Source organism: Astyanax mexicanus, chromosome 14 (assembly GCF_023375975.1).
Source record: "Astyanax mexicanus isolate ESR-SI-001 chromosome 14, AstMex3_surface, whole genome shotgun sequence".
In the NCBI taxonomy this organism is placed as follows: Eukaryota; Metazoa; Chordata; class Actinopteri; order Characiformes; family Acestrorhamphidae; genus Astyanax; species Astyanax mexicanus.
In genome coordinates this window covers 49,050,587-49,072,482 of record NC_064421.1, presented here as the reverse complement: position 1 = coordinate 49,072,482, position 21,896 = coordinate 49,050,587, and the positions used below count along the sequence as shown (strand labels likewise).

Here is a 21,896-nt window from a genome sequence, read left to right as displayed (position 1 = left end):
CAAAGCTTGCCTATAGATCAATAAAACAGAGCCCAACATCATCATTTAAACTACTAGATATTTGCTCAGGCTCACCGTTACTAAAGCGACGGGAAGACAAATCACCACATCTTATTAACCTGCTGCTGATACAACATCACTGGAGAGTTCAACACACTTGCAGGAGAACATTAATAAACCTGATCTACATCTGATACAGCAGCAACCAGACATCTGCACTCATTAATACTGATAATAACTCAATCAATAAGTTCAATTATGATCAAATCTTAGATCCAAACTGTATGAAAGCATTGGTACTGAATGAACTCCAAACAGGTGTGGAAGTGGCATGTATTACGTTCCAGCTGGCAGACTGAACCTGCGTGAGGATGTGTATGGCATTATGGGATATGTCTGTCTGAGCTGGACTGATACATGAGTAAAGATGAGCAGAGATAAAGCACAGAGATAGACTGATAGAGTGATAGATTAATAGATAAAGAGAGAGAGAGAGAGAGAGAGAGAGAGAGGTGTGTGAGTGAGTGATAGATGGTCTGTAGATCGTTTGGCCGGGGTCTGAATTCTGTTCGTATTCTCGATTTTCCTCAGAGAAGCCTGTAGAGCTCAGTTTAGATTAGGGGCTTTTGGGTTTTTGGTAACTGAAAGTGAATATATCACTGTGTGTAAGAGTGTGAGAGTGTGAGTAAGTGTGTGTGTGAGTGTGTGTGAGAGTGTGTGAGTGTGTGTTAATAGAGAAACTCTGTACCTGCTGATCCTGATGTTCGTCGTTCTCTTTCCAGCTGGATCTGATGCTGCTCCATCATTTGCCTGCAGATAAACAGTAAATAATATTATAGAGCGGAAGAACATATGGAGAGATATTGACATAACCTTTCATTTCCTTTATAAAACATCTGCACAATGTCCCGATAAGAGTTATTCCTAATACAGTAATCTCAGATATCTACAGACATTTATTTTAAAATGCATCGATGTATCTGTAATCATGAATCTCCTGATTTGATTCTGTGGTAGAAATGTTTCTTTACACACTGATCTATTTAATAAGAAGTAAAGCAGAAAGACAACTATTTATTAAAGTTCTCCTTCTGCTAAAATCATCTTGTTTTTTTATATTCTGAAATACAGCAGGTTTCTCTGAGTTGTTTATGATGCTGCACATGATGAAACTCTTCCTCATTGTTCTGCAGCAGCTAGCAAAAGAAAATCCTCAGAAAAACAAAACGAGTCGATCAGGAAAAGCACCGTGTCTACATCAACCCGTTAATTCATTAGTATTCATGGCCCCGCCCACCTCGGCTCAGGACCGCCCACAGGCGGAGCTGAAGCCGGGCAGCGACGGCGTCTCATCAGATAGGAGATAACTAACAGTGCTAGGAACAGCATGCAGTTCATTCCTGTGTTATTTGTGTGAATAACACATCAGTGTTTATATACTTTACCCAGTAATTCAGAGCTAAGAAACAAATGGTTAGAATTAGTCTATGGAGGAAAAACACCAGACAAGTGTGTGTGTTTCATGACTCAGTGTCTTTTTTCTGGTGCAGTACGTGTTCTATTCACTAGAGGGCTGATGGTGATCTGCAGGGTAATCTGAGAGAAGCTGTGGGAGGAGTGAGGCGATTCTGAGGATTATCTCTGCAGCAAATGATGATAAAAGCTTCATTTTACAGGAGACGAATCAAATCAGTGACTCAGGTACTGGATTCAATTCACTTAACTGTTATTGATTTATATTGTTAGAACAGATTTAGTCACAAAGCAGATTTACTGCAGTTCAGCTTCAGAGACACTTTTCAGCCAGTTAAAGAGAATAAAAACAGGAAAAACTCCATAAAGGCATAAAAATAATAATACTATGTTTTATTATTTTTGTTTTGTCACCATGATCGTAAATAATTGTACATTAGTCTCACTGTTTTTTTCCAGAGGAATGATAAGAACCAGATATTCTAAATTACATTACAATATAATGCATTTGGAAGATGCTTTTATCCAAATCGACTTACAAATTATGATCTACCATATTTTTTGCACTATAAGCTGCACTTAAAATCCTTTAATTTTCCCAAATATTATCAGAGCTCCTTATAATCCGGTGCTCCTTATGTATGAATTCTATCAGTCAGGTATTAAGGAGCAGTAAAGTCACTCCACTGAAGTACAGAGTTATACAGGAGATTCAGTTTAGATCTCCAGCACCGAGACTGGAGCAGTATTAGCATTAGCTGCTAACCACAGCACTAAACGCTAGCTCTTTCACCGTTTAGAGGCATATTATTAGCTTGTAGCCTGCCGCTAACCCCTGCTAGCATTGCTGGAGCAGCATTAGCATTGGCTAATAAGCATTAGCGTGAGATTTGTTCTGCTCACCTCCTCTGGGCGTCTGTATCGTCTGTTACCGGTCCGTTCTGTCGATGACCAGCAGGACCTGAAGGAGAAAATAAGAAATTCTATATCAATTCTGTCAGAAAATTTGAAGAATCTACAAATACATGATATATACAGAATCTACACTGCCTGTCTTTATCTTTGATTGTGGCTTTATGCATTCATATTTTTGAATATTGTGAACGATATTGATATTATATCCTGAAATATGTTTCCATATCACCCCCCCTAATTATCACATCAGGGATCTACTTTTATACCGTTTTTATCAAAAGAAAAATTCACACTGTTCTCATTTCCCATTATATATCTACTAGAGACAGATTATATCTGTACAGTATCATTAATTTTACTTTAATCCTGGATATAAGGAGACATCTGGAGTGCATTATTATTATTATTATTATTAGTATCATGATATTCTGGATCATTGACTTCTGTTACAAATCTGATTAAATTCTTGTATTTTTTAATATCTCAGTTAGGGGTGTGCCATATATAATTTTATTTTCATTTTGTTGCAGTAGTGTATTCGTGAAACAATTATTTTAATTGAGTATTGTTATCAAGAAAATACCATGAAATATCGTGATATTATTTTAGGGACATATCGCCCATATTGACATGTCACAAAATATGAATGAATAATAACAAAGTGGTTCTATGAACATCACAATGAGTTCACTGTTCTCTGACTCTCTCAGTCACCAGATCTGAATTCACCAGAAAACCTTTCCGGAGATCTGCAGCGTGAAAAAGCTCCAAACAAACATCAGGAACAAAATTATTTATACTTCCAGCATCTCATTGGATAACATGCTATAGAGGCAGAGAGCTAATGTACCTTACAGTATTACTATAACAATAAAATCATTATTCAGGTTTAATCATTAATCTCTAATAACATCTCTATAATGGCATTACAGTGAGGAAAAGACATCATGATGAACAGACTAGACGTCGATCACAGGCTTTAAGTGCTCCATAAATGATGGGCTGTGGTGAACTCCAGCTTTTCTATATTACTGTACTTTATCATAATTACTTTCCATCCCGTATCCAGACCTGCTGTTTATACAGACGGACTCTGTGAGTAATACTCTGAACTGTGACTATCACGACTATCATCTTATCTGTTTTTTAATGTCTGTCCATCACATCCTCTTTTATTAACCAATCTTTTATTTTATACTTTGTCCCACAGTGTTTTCATCTCTGCTGCTTCTTACACATGATTAAATAAAAGTCTCTGTGTGAGATAGATGTTCCCTGAAACCAGTCGATCATAGTCCTCACAAGAAGTGTGCTCCGACCTTAAAATGAACAATTATGCCCTTTCCCAACAAACTATAAAACACAACCAAAAGAATGTGAACGCTGCAACCAATTACAGCACATTTTAGCTGTTTCAGCAAATCTCTCTGCTAAAAGAGCAAAAAATCAAGAATACAGTCACAGAATTTCCATGGAAAAGAAGTCTGATTATTTCTTACAAGCTGAAACGTCTAGGAGCAGCAGCACCTCTGCTACACAGATAAACCCATAGTACAAATCCACTGCTGAGGGATATATTTATATAGAAATATATACAGCTCTGGAAAAAAACTTAAAATAGCTGAGTTTCTTTGATTTTACCTTAGTGGAAGATAATTGTAAATAACCAGAAGCCCTTTACTCACTAGATTAACATCCAGCACTCGTTTAACTTTAAGATAAAATGTTTTTTTAAGAATAACAGGTTTATTAATTTAGCTTAGCTTAGCTTAGCTTTACAGGTCTCAACACCCAGCAGCAAAACCTGATGAAATAGATGGAAAACATGGCGACTCCCCTGTTCCTTACTAGTGCTGCATGACTTATGGTGCAAAAAATACAGTTTTTATAGTGTGAAAAATATTTGGAGCTTGTTCATTTTTAAGAGCGTCTCAGGGGCTGAGCTTATGAACAATCTTGTGACTGAAGAGAATAAATCCCTGCAGCCAAGTTCCCAAATCTACTGGAAAAATCCTCTTATTGCAGCAAAAAAGGGAGAAAAACTATACTAGTGATCACAGTTTCTGAATTAAAGCATATAACCATCACTTCTGCACGTCTCCTGCACTTTAACCTCCAATCAGAGCCCTGCAGCAGCAACACTGCGCTATAATAAATACAATATGATATAAACCACAGGCATTTAAACAGGAAACCACTGCAAAACAAGGGGCTGCAGAGCTGCTGTACATAAAACACATCCAGACCCTCCTTAAGCACAGCGCTGTGCACAGTCTGATACTGCAAATATCAGAGAAACTGATCCCAGACCTGCAGAACCAAACGTCAAGGTGAGTCCTCACACTGCCTGTCCTTCACCTACATAATAAATCAATACAGATATTAAAGCAGAAACACTGGATATCAGGTGTATTCGTGTGTGTGTGTGTATATTTGTTTATGTGTGTGTGTGTGTGTGTGTGTGTGTGTGTGTGTGTGTATTTGTGTGTGTGTAAAAGTGTTGCTGTGTTTGTTGCAGTCCAACAACAGAATATGTGGGAGTTTTCCACTAAACGCAATTTCTGTTTACTCACTGAATCACTGAGTAACATGTAAAGAGGTTCCAGAATATAAAACTATATAATCACTGTCCATTTTTGTTGATTTTTAATTTACTACATAATTTAAACAGCTAACCTGTCCCTTATACTGTGCAAAAATGTCTTGATTAACAGACCAAATAAAAATGTTCTAAAATGAGCTGAAATAAACTCTTTTTACAGTGACTTCCACTGAAAGTTCAGAAGGTTTTTCTCTCTCCTGTAAAGTTGCTGTTTTAAAGATACTTGTTTTTTATTGGACAGTTATGATATACACTTGTGTGTCGAACACAAAAAATCTAATTTTGGAGCACCTGAGAACAGGAATGATTTGAAATGTAAAATTTAATATCCTAAAAAATCTATTTCCTAAAAACGTGTGGTGCTGAAAACACTGAATTCATATAAACAGCTTATAAAGAGCTTTGGTGATACTATCTATAGAATCAGCACTGCAAATAACCTGACATTAATAAATTATATTTAATATATTATTAACAGTGAATCCTAATTGATATGAGAGGCAGAGTGCAGCAGCGTCAGGAGCTATTTTTATATTTTTACAGGATCTGTTTTCTATTATTCCTGATGTTTCTCTCTCTCTGCTCCGGTTCTGCAGGATTCACTCTCTCAGCAGAGAAAAACACAGAGCCTGAGAAAACACCTCCCAGCAGCTCGAGTCCATCATGTTACTGTCAGGATAATGAGCCAGAATAAATATATATCTTACAGACACGCAAATATATTCCTCTAAAATTAGAAACACAAACAACATCCTTAATATTTAACTCTCACAGCCAATCACAGCTCACACACATAACACACTCAGAAAATACTCATTATCTGATGACATGGGTGGAGGTATGTGTGTGTGTGTGTGTGTGTGAGTGAGTGTGTGTGTGTGTGTGTGTGTGTGTGTTTGGCAGGCAGCTAGCTGTCCACCTGAGCTCCTGTATTTAGCAAATGATCTCCCATAATCCAACTATAACCAGCATAAACTACACCTACACTACACCACCACACTAAAAGACTACAATACACAACTGCTGTAAATACAACTAACTAATGTATAACAATCAATAGTATATTGATTATAGATTAAATGTACAGTATGGATCAACATGTGTGCAGACACCTACTCTAAAATGAGTAATCAGTGAGAGTTTTTGCTATTTTTAATGTAGTAAAAGCCTCTATTCGTCTTGGAAGGCTTTACAATAATTGTACTTAGTATATTATATTATAGTATGAATGCATACATCAGAATGGAGCTAAAGGGTGAATGGAGCTGAGCAGGTAAAAATCTAATTAAAGATAGTAAATATACACTTGGCAATTTAATTTTAAAAGTAGACTTAAATTATTTATATTTATATATTTCTTTTTTTCCTGGAATAAATGGTTTTAATGTATGAAAGGTCAATAAATGGAGTTTAAAAGATTGAAAAATTGTATATATATATTTGGAGTAGCAATGCTTTTAGGCTGGAGATGGATGGGTAGAAAGAGGTTCTATTGAACTGCTAACCGTGCTGTTGAAAATATTGGTTATCTAAGTTTACTGTAAATAAACAGAAGCATTTTATTCACTCAAATAAACAGTTTTCAAGAGAGAAATCTGTGTAGATTAACATCCAGCGCTCATTTAACTTTTTATTTTTACAGTTTTGTTTACTTAGGCGCTTCCCCATTAGAAGGGAAAAACATGGTGTCACCCTTATTCCATACTATTGTCGCCTAAAATGTGCCTTTTAATCCAGTGCGCATTATGACCAGAAAATAGACATTAATTGATAGTGAACCTTATAATACATTTTATATTTTGTGACTTGCATAGAGCACTTTTGCCCCATAGCCAACAGGGTTAGCATGCTCACACAAACATGAAACATGAAATGTTTTTTAAAAACAGAGAGAGGAGAAATCTCCATTGTTAAAATGATCTGTGTATGTGTGGAGCGGTCTAAGCTTTCCTCCTCAGCTGAGAGCAGGAGAGGGTCGGAGGCCGTGGGGAGTTTAGATCACCTCTGGGTGTTATTTCTGTTGAGTTTACTGAGCAGAAGAATCTCATAAATCACTAAGTCTCTATATGTATCTCTGTCACAAACAGGGGGGGGGAGGAGTCAGACCTGGAGTAAATCATGCAAACGGTAAACTGTAAACGTGACCGTAGATTTAGAGAAATTCTAAATAGTCTTTTACATTATAGAAAAATACAGGATACATTTTTAAGCATTAACTTCCTGTAGAAAAGGAAGTAGAGTAGTGGCTCCAGGTAGAGCAGTTGAGGAGCTTCTACAGGTGATCCAGTCTGAGAAACATGCTGATGATTTTCTGTTTGGGTGGGAGTAAGCTCATAAATCACGTCTCTATATATCTGTATATATCTGTCACAGACAGGGCGGGACTGTCTGAACTGGATTCAGATTCAGATTTTATAATCAGTTCTGATCTGAGAGTCTGAGAAAGTGGAGCAGTGTTTAGATCCTGCAGCTCTGTGTTTGTCCCTCTGAGCAAAAACCAAAAACTAAAAGAGGAACAGGAATCTACAAACTACACCCCTCACACTCCTCCATCTCAACCAGCGGCTAATCTCTCCTTTCACTTCCCTCTGTCTGCTCCCAAATTCCTCAAATACCTCAGAAAATGAAATAAAATCACAAAACTGTAAACGCAAAACACGTGATTCTCATAAAATTCTCAGAAAGGAGAAGAAGCAAAAAGAGTGAAAGAAGAGAGAGAGAGAGAGAGAGAGAGAGAGAGAGCACCTCTCATGCAAGCTCACTCTTTCTTTCTTTCTTTCTTTCTTTATCAGTGGTGATAAAATCAGTGAAACACTGAGTGTTAGTGTCTGTCCCAAATCCCTCCACTCTCAAATATTACCCGGACTCTGAGCAGAGCGACGGCGGGGGAGATACAGGGGGTTTAGTGAGAGAAGACTTGTGTGGTTTGGGGGAACAGAGCAGATAATCTATGTATTTGTGATCAAATTTCTTATTTTCTATTAATTAATAGGGCTGCAACGATTAGTCGATATATAATCGTCAATATTGATTATTTAAATTTGTCGACTATAAATTTCATTGTTGATCAATCTTTAATTTATAACAGTACTATATTACTCATTAAAGTGCTGGGGACAGAAGCACAATGGGAGATAAATGGGGGTAAATGTCTCTCACACAGTTTACACTCAATTTCTCTCCAAAACTCTCCAAAAGAGCCCAAACACAACAGATGACCTATTTCCTCACTAAATATCAGAACTTTCCATGTTTAACCAACATCCAGACATTTAAATTCCTGATAAATCTCATGTTTTGCTGTTTTTCTGTTGTTTTTAGAGATGGAGGACTGGGCACAAATAATCTCTGACTAATCGAAAAAATTGTCATCAGATTAGTCAACTACCAAAATAATCATTAGATTAATCATTATTATACAGCAAAGTCAGCATTCCTCTCAGCAGATCTGTGTTATTTTCAGCTCTGCTGATTTTAATTCACAGAGCTTTACTCTCACCTGATAAATATCGAGTTCTAACTGAGTAATGCTGTGGATTTCTCTGTTTAAACACTGAATTAATAGAGGAACATATTTCTGCTGATCATATTCACACAGATTAATGAGTCAGGGAGAATATTAAGACACAGTAAAAGAGCTATTCAACGCTTAACAAAAGCCAGATCTGTAATTTGGCGTGGTGGAGGATAAACAGAGGGATTAATGCTGCTGCTGCTGCTGCAGAGTAAAGAGCTGAAACCGCAGGTTTAAAACCCAGAAACACAATGAATCATCTGGACCATGATAAAGCAGAGTGATGTCCCCCGGGGGGACGGAGCTGATAGAAAGGAACCGTCTCTCTGTCTGTGGTGAGAGTTACGTATGTGCTGAGAAGACGTGACCCAGAACTAAACACCCCATAATATTACTGCAATACATTTAAATTTCCTTCTTTCAAATCCAAGTTTAAGTCCAAGGAAATTTTAATACATCTATATAATATATGAGTTTCACATTTTCAACTGAACTTTTTTTTCGTTGTACAGCAACAATACACCAATAAGCCATAGTATTAAAACCAACCATCTAATACTGTATTTAGAAGGTCATCCAGAAGGTAAAAAAAAACACAAAATGGGTCAGCAGCGGTAAACAAACAAAACAGAGGTCAAGGCAAGAAAGCAGTATAATAACTACACTAAATGGGTCGGTAACAAAGATAAAACAATCAAAGGAAAAAATAATGTTGTAGAACAGCTAGCAAACTAGATTCAATACTTGTCGAGGAGCTTAGGAAACATGAGGGGAATTTATACTAAACAGACCAGGTGTGAGCAATCAGAAGCTGGGAGAGTGTGAACGCTGTTGCGTCACGTCCTGTGTGAGTGCATGCTGGGAATTGGAGTCTTTGTTGTGTGAAACAGAGTCCAGAGCAATAGTAGATTTTCACATCACACCAGAAGATAAGCCCAACCCACCAATGACCCTGTTGCCAGTACCTGGTTCTACCTGCTTACTTGGACCACAATCGGTAGGTTTTGACCAATGCGTGCCAAAAAGACCTGAACCCACAAGACCTGCCTGATGTTTTAAAGATGTTCTGATCCACCTGTTTAACATTATAATGACTCAACTCAACAGAAGACATTTCACATAACAAGAGAAAGTTAGGTAATGTAGAGGTAATACACATTTAAAACCATCACTAAAGAAAATCAGGAGACCATATCTTCCATTGCATCCTGTTTACATCACGTGAGGTCTAAAAAAAGGTGAGAGGAGATCTTAGATGTGTTGCTGGTTATTCAGAAATAGCTCTGATAAACACCCTCATCACGAGTCTGGAGCAGGAACACAGCCAGAACCCGTCCTGCAGCTTCCAGAACCTTTTTCAGAACTCAGCATTCGTTTCATTGCTTTGTTAAAACCATGCAGCTTGTGGTACTTACTGCTCCTGAGCTTTATCACCGCTGAGCTGACCCGGCGGACCGGCCCGGGGGAGAGCGGCGGCCCCAGCATCGCCTCAGAGCTCCAGCTCCCGATTCAGAGCTTTTGCTTCTAGTGAATCTTTTTTTATTTTATTGTTCAGGCAGAATCAGGTCTGCTAAACCCGAACACTAAAGGGTTTAGGTGATGATAATCAGAATCCAGGTGAGCAGAGCCGTGCTAACATCAACTCTTCTACTCTTCTCCTCTTTAGCGCTGAGATAAATAAGACTTCCAACACCCTCCACCTCCAGATCCTCCACCCCCCCCAAAAAATCCAGGAGGCGTGAGGTTGGTGCTCTGAGACTGCTCGGCTCCGCGGGTATTTTAGCCACGCGATCCACCAATGAGGAGACGCTGGGGAAAGTGAGTTGTGACCAGACCCCCCATACGCTTATAAGTAGCATCAAACTGAAACCAGAGAAGCCTGAAGCCCAAACACGCTGCCTGCTGTTCTCAGATCAGCTCAGAGGAGGATCTGCTGTAGCATATATGTAGAATATTGTAGTATTTTATCCTCCTGTAAGGTTAACTAATGGATAACTCCGCCTCTTTAATATATGTGTGTAATTGATTTATTACAGGCTGGTTATGAGAGCTCTGATCACAGCACTGACCTGGTTCCTGTGAGCTGAGGACGTTGAGGGCGAAGAGCATGGCGGTGGAGAAGGTGCCGGCCTCCTCTTTACTGGCGAAGTTTAATCCGTACACTTGCCGGGCGTCACGCCATTGGTGGAAGGTGGGCGTGGCCTGGTTATATTTCAGACCCTTCACTATAGAGTAGTTTATCACAACCTGTGGAAAAGAGATGACGTGAGAAAACACTGAATATACAGTCTGAGAGAAGTGTGGAGCTGAGCTTCAGCTTTCATACTGAAGAACTGCTAAAGGTCAGACTATAAATCCTGTCAACTAAACGTGATAATATATAGATCACCATTAAAGGTATTAAAAGAAGTACAGTGTGAAATGGACTTTAGGTGTATTAAAATAATTAAAACATGATATAAAGCTGTTATCATTGTTGAATATATTGAATATATGTTTATTGTTGATGTAAAAGTTGGGTTTGTGCTGCTGTGTGTTCATGTGTGTGTAATAAGTGGGGGTGTACGCTCGGCTCGGCACAGCGCCTGTGTTACCGAGATAGCGATGAACGTCTGACTGTTGGCGTCTGTCTAGGTTGTATTCAGTCAGTGGAGCTCCTGTGTTTTCTGTTACCAAGATAAACAAGATAAAACTCCAGAAATGTACCTGAACACACCTCATTTCCAGAACACCACGCCCATCAGTGTAGATATATTTACAAATTATGTCTCTATTTTAACAGCGCAGGCACAGGATGCTGAGAGTACAGGATTTATGACTGCATGCAGTATTGTAACTCATCTTGTGAGGGTATATTTAGAAAATGTGATAAAGCAGATCAGAAGAACTGCATGAGAATACAGTGAACTGGTGTCATCAGTATCAGTATTAGTATTTAATATGCAAATAAATCCAATATCGCAGCATCATCAGAGGAAATGAAACTCAAACAGCTGTATTCAGGAAGTGAAACTCGTCCAGCTGTTCTTCACCTGCAGCTCAGAGCGATCACTCTGACTGATCTCAGGAAGTCAGGACTACAGATTTAGACTCTAATACTGGCTGTGGGCAGGAAGTGTCACACTTCCTCTTCCTGCAGGGTGATGATGAGGTGTGTCTCACCTGCTGGTCCTGTAGTTTGACCCCCACCACGCGGAAGGTGTTGCTGGTGGTGTTGTGGTAGATGTTGATGCGGCTGAAGCCCTGCTGCCCCGGTTTAATGGGGACCCACTTCTTACTGGTGTCGTCATAGATCATCACCGAGGCTCGAGCCTGGCATATACTCTGCTCACTGCGGGGGGGAGAGAGGGCAAAGGTCAAAGGTTAACGATGCTGATCAGCACACGGGGTCACGACGCGATCAATCAACCAAGAACCAAAAATACAGATCAACAGAAATACAGAATTTACTTATTTACAGAGATTTATTAATAGGATCTTAAAATATCCCGACAAACAATAGACTAAATAAATTAATAAAATAATTATATGAATCAAACAAAAAAAAAGAAAAGAAAAGAAAAGAACTAAAATGAGAGAAAGAATTACTGATCACAATTAAACAGGCTAATCACACACACACACACACACACACCTCTACACACACACACCTCTACACACACACACACCTCTACACACACACACACCTCTACACACACACACACACACACACTCCCTCCATTCTGTTTCTTCTACAGTGAGTTAGTGGGAGGAGTCACACTGTAAAACACACGAGAGCAGAACTGTTCACTACAGGCTTTAGTAGAAGCTCCGCCCACTCTGTGGTAATGTAATGATAATGTAATGGTAATGTAATTACAGCGCTGAGGGGCGTGTCAGTTATCTGGGGTAATTATACGGTATGATACAGGGCAGCTGTGCTGATTGGCTGATAAGAGGTCAGTAATTAGAGCTTTAAATACTCCTGATTCTCCAGATGTTTAAACAGCAGAGAAACAGCAGAAAAGCTTTCAGTACAGCGGATAAACTCATCCTCCACCACCATCAACTTTCACTACAGACTACAGTGAACTTCACACTCATTCAAAACACTGATAAACAACGAGACATAAATAACACAGGATTTACAACATTAATACTGAAATTAAAGAAGGTTTTATCTCTCTTTTATATTAAACTGCTGTTTTGGAGAAACAAATTTTTCATTTGATATTGACGATATTCCCTATACTCGTGACACATCACTGATGTCCTAAAATAAAGAAAAAAAAAATTCAAAACAGCCACAAATCTATAAAGTTAAAATCTATATGTAACGCGGGACCAGACGGGAGGCGGACGTAAAAGCGGGTAAGACAGACTTTAATGAATAATAAGTAAACAAACAAACAAACAGGGGAATAACGAATAAATATATATACATAAACAAACAGGGAAAACAAACAAAGAGCTAAGCTAAACAGATAAGGACAAAACAGGGCTAGGGATATATATACAAAGGATAAATACGTAAATATGTACAAAACAAGGAATATAAACAAACAAGAGATATAAACAAATAATACAAACTAAACAAAGAACTAGAAACGTGGAGAAGAGCAAATAGGATACGTGGCAAAACTAAGCTAAGACGTGACGAGACAGACAACGTAGGAAGGTGCAAAGACCGACGGATAAACAAGGACTAAACTGAGCTATAAATAGTAACATGAAACACTGAACACCTGGGGAAAGGGCGGAGCTACAAATTAGACACACGTGACGGAAAATTACAGGAGAAACACAGGGGAAAAGAGCGAGACCGTGACACTATAATGTTAGCATTATTCTTTCCTCTAAAAAGTGATCACTCTAGAAAGACAAAATAAAACTCTCAGGTGAGGAGCAGAAAGGAGAAACATAAAATAAACAAATAAAGAACTAAAAACACAAAGAAACCAACAAAGGAACACATACCCTGACTGACGAAAGACGTACAAACACGGAGGAATAACAGAGAAACAAGGAGGACTATTTATACACACAGACGGGGACAGGAAATAGGAAACACCTGGGTAGGGTAACAAGGGGGCGGAGCTACAAACGAAGAGGTAAGCTCACAGAAAAAAGGGGTGGAGACACAGGATACACACAGTGCACGTACAGAGAAGAGTAAATAAACACAGGGACAGACCAGAGAGACGCAAAGTCTGGATATTATTTTTATCATCATTCAGATGCTGAAGAACAGATGAAAGACGACAGCAGTGAAAACACTTCTCATGATGTGAAGCTGCTGCTGCTGCTTGTGATGTTCTAAGTTAAGCAGAGTAAAAAATCCACCCTGCCTTTTCCCGCCACAAACCCACCACCACACCCGTCTCCACCAGCACCACCCGAGCCCAACCTCCACCACCCGCACACTGCATCTACACCACCCGCACCAGCTGAGAAACTCAGAACATCATTCAGAAAACAGAAAAAACAGATATAAAACACAGACTCACCCTTTAAGAGGCGTCATCTCCAAAACAAAACCACTAAAAACACACTATAAAAACACACTGTAGACCTCAGAGTATACAATACTCTCCTGCTGTCCAGGGACTGAACAGAAGCTGGACTACAATAGAAAAAAAACAGGACCAACATAGAAACAGGAAGTCCTCAGGAGTCTACAGGAAACATGTGAAGTATGTGAAAGTGTTAGCCTGGCACAGAACACCATGTTTAAATTACATTTTAACCCAATAACAGAATTTAAATCTTATATTTCAAAATCAAACAGTTAACCAATCAGATTTAATCTGCGTGGGTCTGAAAACCACACAAAATGGTTTCTGAATCAGTTTCTCTGATTTTGCTATTTATAGGTTTATGTTTGAGTAAAATGAACATTGTTGTTTTATTCTATAAACTACAGACAACATTTCTCCCAAATTACAAATAAAAATATTCTCATTTAGAGCATTTATTTACAGAAAATGAGAAATGACTGAAATAACAAAAAAGATGCAGAGCTTTCAGACCTCAAATAATGCAAAGAAAACAAGTTCATATTCATAAAGTTTTAAGAGTTCAGAAATAATCAATATTTGGTGGAATAATCCTGGTTTTTAATCACAGTTTTTTTTCATGCAGCTTGGCGTCATGTTCTCCTCCACCAGTCTTACACACTGCTTTTGGATAACTTTATGCTGCTTTACTCCTGGTGTAAAAATTTAAGCAGTTCAGTTTGGTGGTTTGATGGTTTGTGATCTTCACTCATCATTTTTAAGTGGATTCTTATTTTTTTTCCAGCGCTGTATATAGTACATTAGATTCAGACTAAAATGATCCTTTTTTGGGAAGTAAGTTATATGTTTAAAGTAAATATAAATATAAAATAAATATAAATAACATTCCTACAAAAAGTGGTTTAACAACATGTTGTTTATTAACACTTCACCAAAATTCATCTAATACTATTAATATTTATCATTAAATATGTTCAGTAGTTTGGTTAATCAGGTGAACTGGTGGTAATGGAACTGGATCACATGATATCAGCTTCTTTCTTCATAATATGAAACTCCTGTTATTATTTTTAGTCTTCATGTGATTTAAACACTAATTTTTGTCCGTCTCCCTCCCTCACGACCTCCTATTTATGGAGACAGTGTGAAGCTTCCTCTCCTCCCTCCAGTTTTCAGTTCCCCCTGCGTATAAACACCACCTCCACCCTGCAGACCCCCAGCTCCACCCTTACAGAAACGCTTTACCCTGCTCTCTACCTGCTTTATTCTGAGAAATTAAAGTATAGGTACCACAGTGTTTCTATTATAATGGAATGTAGTAACAGATATGAGATCTGTGTTGCTGTAAAGCTTCTAGTAGCAGCTCTAGTTATAGCCGGCTATAAATACCAGCAGTTCCAGAAAAGTGCTGCTTAAAACATGAGCTCAGCTGCTGAACGCCCAACACCAAAACAGAACATCCGTCATCTTACAGATAAATAAAGATCACCTAAACACTCTGAGAATTCTCAAAACCATCATCAAACTAACTACTACTATTATCAGGGTAAAAAAAATAGAATCAGTTCACTTAAATATGTGTTTTACATAAGTACAGTATAATCTGAGCTTTCTCCCCTTGTGAAAAAGCTGTGCATTTAAATATACAGCTCTGAGAAAAATAATAGAGCACTTTTTATCAAATTAAAAACCTCTGGAATATAATGAAGAGGAAGATGGATGATCACAAACCATCAAACCACCAAACTGAACTGCTTGAATTTTTACACCAGGAGTAAAGCAGCATAAAGTTATCCAAAAGCAGTGTGTAAGACTGGTGGAGGAGGAGAACATGATGCCAAGATGCATGAATTTAAAACTGTGATTAAAAACCAGGATTATTCCACCAAATATTTTTGAACTTAACTAGAGCAATTAAATTCTCTTCATTTGAACTGGAATCTTTACAGAAGTGAATGAATTTGTTATAACGCTACAATTCTTATAGGTTTTAACTTTACAACATTAATGTTAACTTCTACAGAACATTATAGTCTGTTTTATTTAACATACTGGAGACAAATGACATATAACCCTTAATATTTGTAGTTTATAATATGGTCTAAAATATTTATCAGAACCATTATTGGGACTTTTCTTTCTGCACTCTTACTCACTCCTTCAATAAGACCAGGCCTTCTAGCCATTACTGCATTAGCCAAGTGCTTTGTGCTGTGTGTGTGTGTGTGTAGTGTGTGTGTGTGAGTGTGTGTGTGTGTGTGTGTGTATGTGTGTGTGTGTGTATGTATGTGTGTGTGTGTGTGTGTGTGTGAGTGTGGAGGGCAGTAGCTCCGCCCACCTGTCTTTGTCCTGTCCTGTTTTTATACAACATCTGATTTAAGGGGAATGTTGCACTGAACATTCTACATTAAGGGTCTAAAGTGCTGCCACTATGATCTGGAGATCGCTGATTCACATCCTGATCATGCAGCTTGCCATCATTGTCCTTGCTCTCTCTGGGTGGGTACAGTAGATGGCGCTATTTCCACTCATCACAGGGTAATTAGCTGGATAAGTGTTAGATAATGTACTCTGTCCATTCCATTAAAATTAATTTATATATTATATTAACTATAGATTTAATTTTCTTAGACAAACAATAATTTCAGGGAGGCACCTCCGTAAGGTCTGGGCTGTCATGCATTAACACTTTTTATTTACTTCATAATTAAATATGCATCCCATCATAGTTTTGATGTCTTCCCTATTAATCTACACGGTAGAAAATAATAAAAAATAAAGGAAAAAAACATTAAAACTAGAAGAAGTGTTCAAACTTTTGAGTGGTGCTGTACATGCTAAAGAATCCTAAAGAAAAATAATCCATATGCTGCTGAGAGAATAAACACAGGCAGACCTCAAATTATGGTCAGAGCTATTTTTACTTCTTGGCAAAAACCAGAAAACTGAATGCTGGGATTTTTTTCAGAGAGAAAATGTGGAAATTCCCTGTTATTAGACAGCGGCTGAGTAACAGACTGTAATGAGATTATATGGTGTGTTTTTAGCTTGTAGCTTCTGCAGCTAATCATTTTTGCTAAGCTAACGTTTGAGTAGCTGTGAGAAATGAAAACTGAATTACCAGTTAACTTTTTATTAATCAGTTCTGACTGGGATTAATCCAGTCCTGCATTACAACATCCTCACAACACAATCTCGCACTTACTGTACACACACACACACACACACACACACACACACTGCTGCTGATTGAAAACTAATGCTAATATAAGCCATGCGGGAATATGCTAATTGCTTTGGAGAAGCTCCCCTCGGCCAATGAATAACAGTGATGATGTGAAGTAAAGAAGGGTATTCTGCGTACGGCTGCAGTAATTATACTGAGATACTGAGATAGTGAGATAGTGAGTTAGCGATGTGTGTGCAGCTATTAGAGTATTGATTTATTGATTTGCTAAAAGCACTCCTGCCTAACAAGCTTAAACCAGCTCCAATAGCTCTCCTGAAACAATCAAAACAACCCTAAAGCCCATTTTATAAACATTTATTAATGATAGAACTCATAAAACATGTAATCTGTGGAGTTTATAGTGTTTTAAATAATGGAAACCACTACAGTTTCCTCTGAATAAGGGCTGACATTCATTAGAAGGTATTTATGTGTATAGAGGGCATCCAGCCTAAAATCTCTATTGACTTTACTATATATCAGATTTTCCTCTGTGCATTTAGGCTGTAAATCTGTTAGAATTTGTTCTTTCAGTCATGAGATTAGCTTTCAAAGAAGAAGAAATATGCTTGATATTTTTTACCATTAAACTCAAATCAAGGGATCTCTTCAAAAGTTGAATAAATCATGCAAAAATATCAATGGGAAAACTCAAAAACGAAAAAGTAACTAGAGCTTTTTAACAGCAGCTACAGTTTATTTCTTTTATGGGTTTACTATCATCCAAAATACCAGGTAAGTTCATGCTATTAATAACTACTACTTCTACTAGATTCTAGATAACAATGTCCCTCATTAAAGCTCATATATTACTCTTTGTATGTTCATTTTGTTTGCAATAACTGTAGATATATTTGGCCTCTGTTGACATATATTGTCTTGTTTCCACCAGAAGCGCTTGAACAGAAATCATGTCGTATTTAAGAGCTCCAAAGTTGCAAGTACGAGTTTCCAATGTGGACTTTAAGGCAGCATTACATGGACATTACATAAAGTGTGCTGTAGACAGAAGAAATAAGGTTTCTTTCATACACTTTTATGCTTTTTAACCCACCAAGTGATCATTCATTAATATACAGCATCCAAACACCAAAAAGCTCTAATGCCACCAAAACCAATCCAGTGCCATCTAAAACCAAAGAGCATCCCGCTGCACTGCCTCAATGACTTTCTGCGTAATATTTCTGCTTCTATATTTATCTTTAATTTAATTCTCTGAAAAGTTACACCACATTCTGTAATACTGCATTCATTCTAAATGTTATTTTCAGTTTTCCTGCTGTAATTTCACCAGTAATGTATTTAGAAATTAGGAAAAATAAAAATAATTTCATATAGTGTTAAACCGTACATTCAGACAACATTTAAATCACAGTTCACATCAGCGTAACTCTGAGTGTAATTATATAATAACTCTGCTGTTCTGGTAGGAGACATGTGTCTCGTGTTCTGTTGCTGCAGGAAATACAGACCCGCTCTCCTCATCCCTCCAACAGAATCACTGATCCAAGAACATTCACCCCGAGCACTGCTTACATCACTAACACAATAAATTATACATTTACTCAGAATATTCACATTACACACAGAACACGCATATTGTTTAAATCTTTAAAAATCTGTATATTTGTAGTAATATAATAATTACTGAATTAAAACATGATAAGAACACGTTTGTTAATGATGATGATAAATAGAAGAGAATATTTTAATTACGCTTATGTCTTGTTATTTTTAAATTGTATACTTGTCACACCTGCCGCTGGAAGCACACCCGCGATCTCCAGTCTACAGACTACACTACCCAGAATGCACCACACACTGACATCACTCCCTCACACAACCACATTACACAGCACACGACACGACCTGGAAGCAAATCACCCACTCATTGATTACACCTGTCTCACACAGTATAAATACACCTCCAATCCGCTCAGTCCTTACTGAGTATTGTTTGGATAACTCCGACTTTACGGTGCGTTTCTGATTATTGTGATTTTCTCTCTCTTGTACCGACCTTTTTTTATTGCTTTTTTGACCCGTTTTTTGCCTCTCCTGTGATATTGCCTTGCTGTGTATACACCCTGGACTGTCCTTCTACTATTATTCAATAAACACTATTTATCACTATTGATCACAAGCCATCAAACCAAACTGAACTGCTTGAATTTTTGCACCAGGAGTAAAGCAGCATAAAGTTATCCAAAAGCAGTGTGTAAGACTGGTGGAGGAGAACATGATGCCAAGATGCATGAAAAAAAACTGTGATTAAAAACCAGGATTATTCCACCAAATATTGATTCTGAACTCTTAAAACTTTATGAATATGAACTTGTTTTCTTTGCATTATTTGAGGTCTGAAAGCTCTGCATCTTTTTTGTTATTTCAGTCATTTCTCATTTTCTGTAAATAAATCATCCAGAACTACAGCATCCAGACTCCTCAACAGCAGCTGTGTGTGTTTCTATAATCTATCCAGAATAATGATGTCAGGAACCCCCACACACATTTAATACGTCATATAATCCCTACAGTCCCCAAACCCTGATCTACATCTACAGCCATACATCCTGATAAACCCCTCAGTACTGAGGAGAGACTGGGAGCAGGTGGGTGTGTGGGACGGTCTGTTAGTGGACGTGCCCGTGTCCCACCCTGAGGGGGATTACCTCATCACGCCCATCCCCCCCACACCCCCGACCCCCGTCCCCACACCCATCCCCCCGCCCCGCTGTGGTACAGAGGGGCCAGCTCGCCCAAACCGTTACTGACACACTCAGACCTGAACAACACACTACAGACCACTATAATGCACTAAAATACACTGATCAGGAACGGCTTTACAGTTCAAACAGTATGATTTCTATTCTATTCTATTATCCAGTTTATATCTCACCCTTTCTAATAAAGGCATTTACAGCAGCTACTTTAAGCTGCAATAAGTAAACACACATTAACAGCAGACTGTCTAGCACACTGGATTATAAGGCTCACTATCAATAAACATCTATGTTAATCTACACAGGTTTCTCTCTAGAAATGAGGACCAGAAAAAAAACTATGGACATATTACACACATTAAATCAAGCATCAACACAGTACCATCAATCTGTCATCAAACCATCATCATCTATCAGTTAATAATCTAGCTCAGAACTGTTACCATCACAATTCCAGCTGTTAGCTTAGTAGGCTTCATAATAATCTATGTTGATTATTTTGTGTTTTTGATCGCTTGTGTAGTCACATGACTCCGCTCCATCGAGTTTGTAACAATGTTATATCCACTATACTGTCTGTTAGAATGGAGACATAAAATCTGATAAAATCTGATAAAATCTGATAAAATCTTCATAATGCACAAAAAAACCTGATTTTGTGGCTTGTTATGGCTCCTGCGCTTGCGCACATCACCACACTGAGGGGAGGTGGGGGGCTTTCCCACAGCACACTGCCCCCCACACCCCACCCCACCCACAGTCACAGTCTAAGCAGGAAGATGATTGGCTCTTTTTGCTAAAGGGTAAGACTTTATACACAATCAGGTTCTGTGATTAGTGTTTAGAGAATCCCATCCATACAGAAATCATTATTAATAACATCTCTGACATGGAGAAGAAAACTAACCAACTAAAGTAAACAACAAACAATGCATTCACTAAAATAATCATGCACTCATTGTTATTGAGGAAAACTCAACAATGCAAAAACAACTTTTGTGATCCTTTCAGACCATCATGTTCACATCCCACTAGAAAACACTTTAATAACAAAAATCACAGCTATGCACCTGAATACAGAATAAAGCTAGAGCACTTTTTAACAACAAACTACACAATTTCCACACTCTATAAAACAGCACAACTTCATAACTTCATCTCACACTCTGATTTAAACCCTGATCTGTACAAGAAAAAAAGCTTAACATCTGAAATAAATCTATCACAGAACGCTGTGATGATAAATCACCCCAAAAACTCCTGATCAGGCAGAAAAGTGCAGTTCTGGATCTTTCTCTGAATGTGAGCACAGCATGTTCTCTCTGTAATCAGAAGTTCCACAGCTTTACTCTGTTATATCAGCATTTCACAGAAGAACTATAAAGACAGACAGCGCTGTTAACAGATACTCTCACTGACTAGTGTTACTGATGATGATGGAGATAAAGATGGAGTGATGATGGAGGGATCTACCTGCTCACCCAGGAAGATCAGGACCAGGTGAGCTGCTAATGACTCCATCCTACTGAGCTAAAGAACTAGCAATCTCCATATGTCCTATTTGTTATATTCAATGTAAAATTAAAAATGTTTATATAAAGATGTAGAAATCTGTGATTACATGACGCTGCTTTCTAGAATTATTAGAATGTTTACAATCTTTGAATTATTTTCTAATGAACTTCTGTGAGGTTAAAGATCTTTTACTGTTCAGAGGTGAGCATACTGAGTATTTGTGTAGATTAACATCCAGCACTCGTTTGACATTGAAACATATGTTCTTGGAAAAATAAGAGATTACTTAAAAACCTCTGGAATATAATCAAGAGGAAGATGGATGATCACAAACCATCAAACCACCAAACTGAACTGCTTGATTTTTTGCACCAGGAGTAAAGCAGCATAAAGTTATCCAAAAGCAGTGTGTAAGACTGGTGGAGGAGAA

The 21,896-nt window shown here is 38.0% G+C and overlaps 1 protein-coding gene across 5 annotated transcripts in view; it reads right to left on the bottom strand.

Annotated features, from left to right (window-relative positions):
- The window catches only part of evla (Enah/Vasp-like a), a 38,465-nt gene that overhangs the window by 7,055 nt on the left and 9,514 nt on the right, over positions 1–21,896 (bottom strand). For 3 of the 5 annotated variants that reach the window (XM_049463439.1, XM_049463438.1, XM_049463441.1), the window contains exons 2-5: positions 11,667–11,835; positions 10,574–10,751; positions 2,377–2,434; positions 749–810 (exon numbers count right to left, since the gene is read on the bottom strand). In XM_049463439.1, coding sequence (XP_049319396.1) covers positions 749–810; positions 2,377–2,434; positions 10,574–10,751; positions 11,667–11,835 — 467 coding nt within the window. Of the gene's footprint in view, positions 1–748; positions 811–2,376; positions 2,435–9,919; positions 10,303–10,573; positions 10,752–11,666; positions 11,836–13,990; positions 14,091–21,896 lie in introns of those variants that run through there. The other 2 variants (XM_022672526.2, XM_049463440.1) reach the window with 2 other exon arrangements.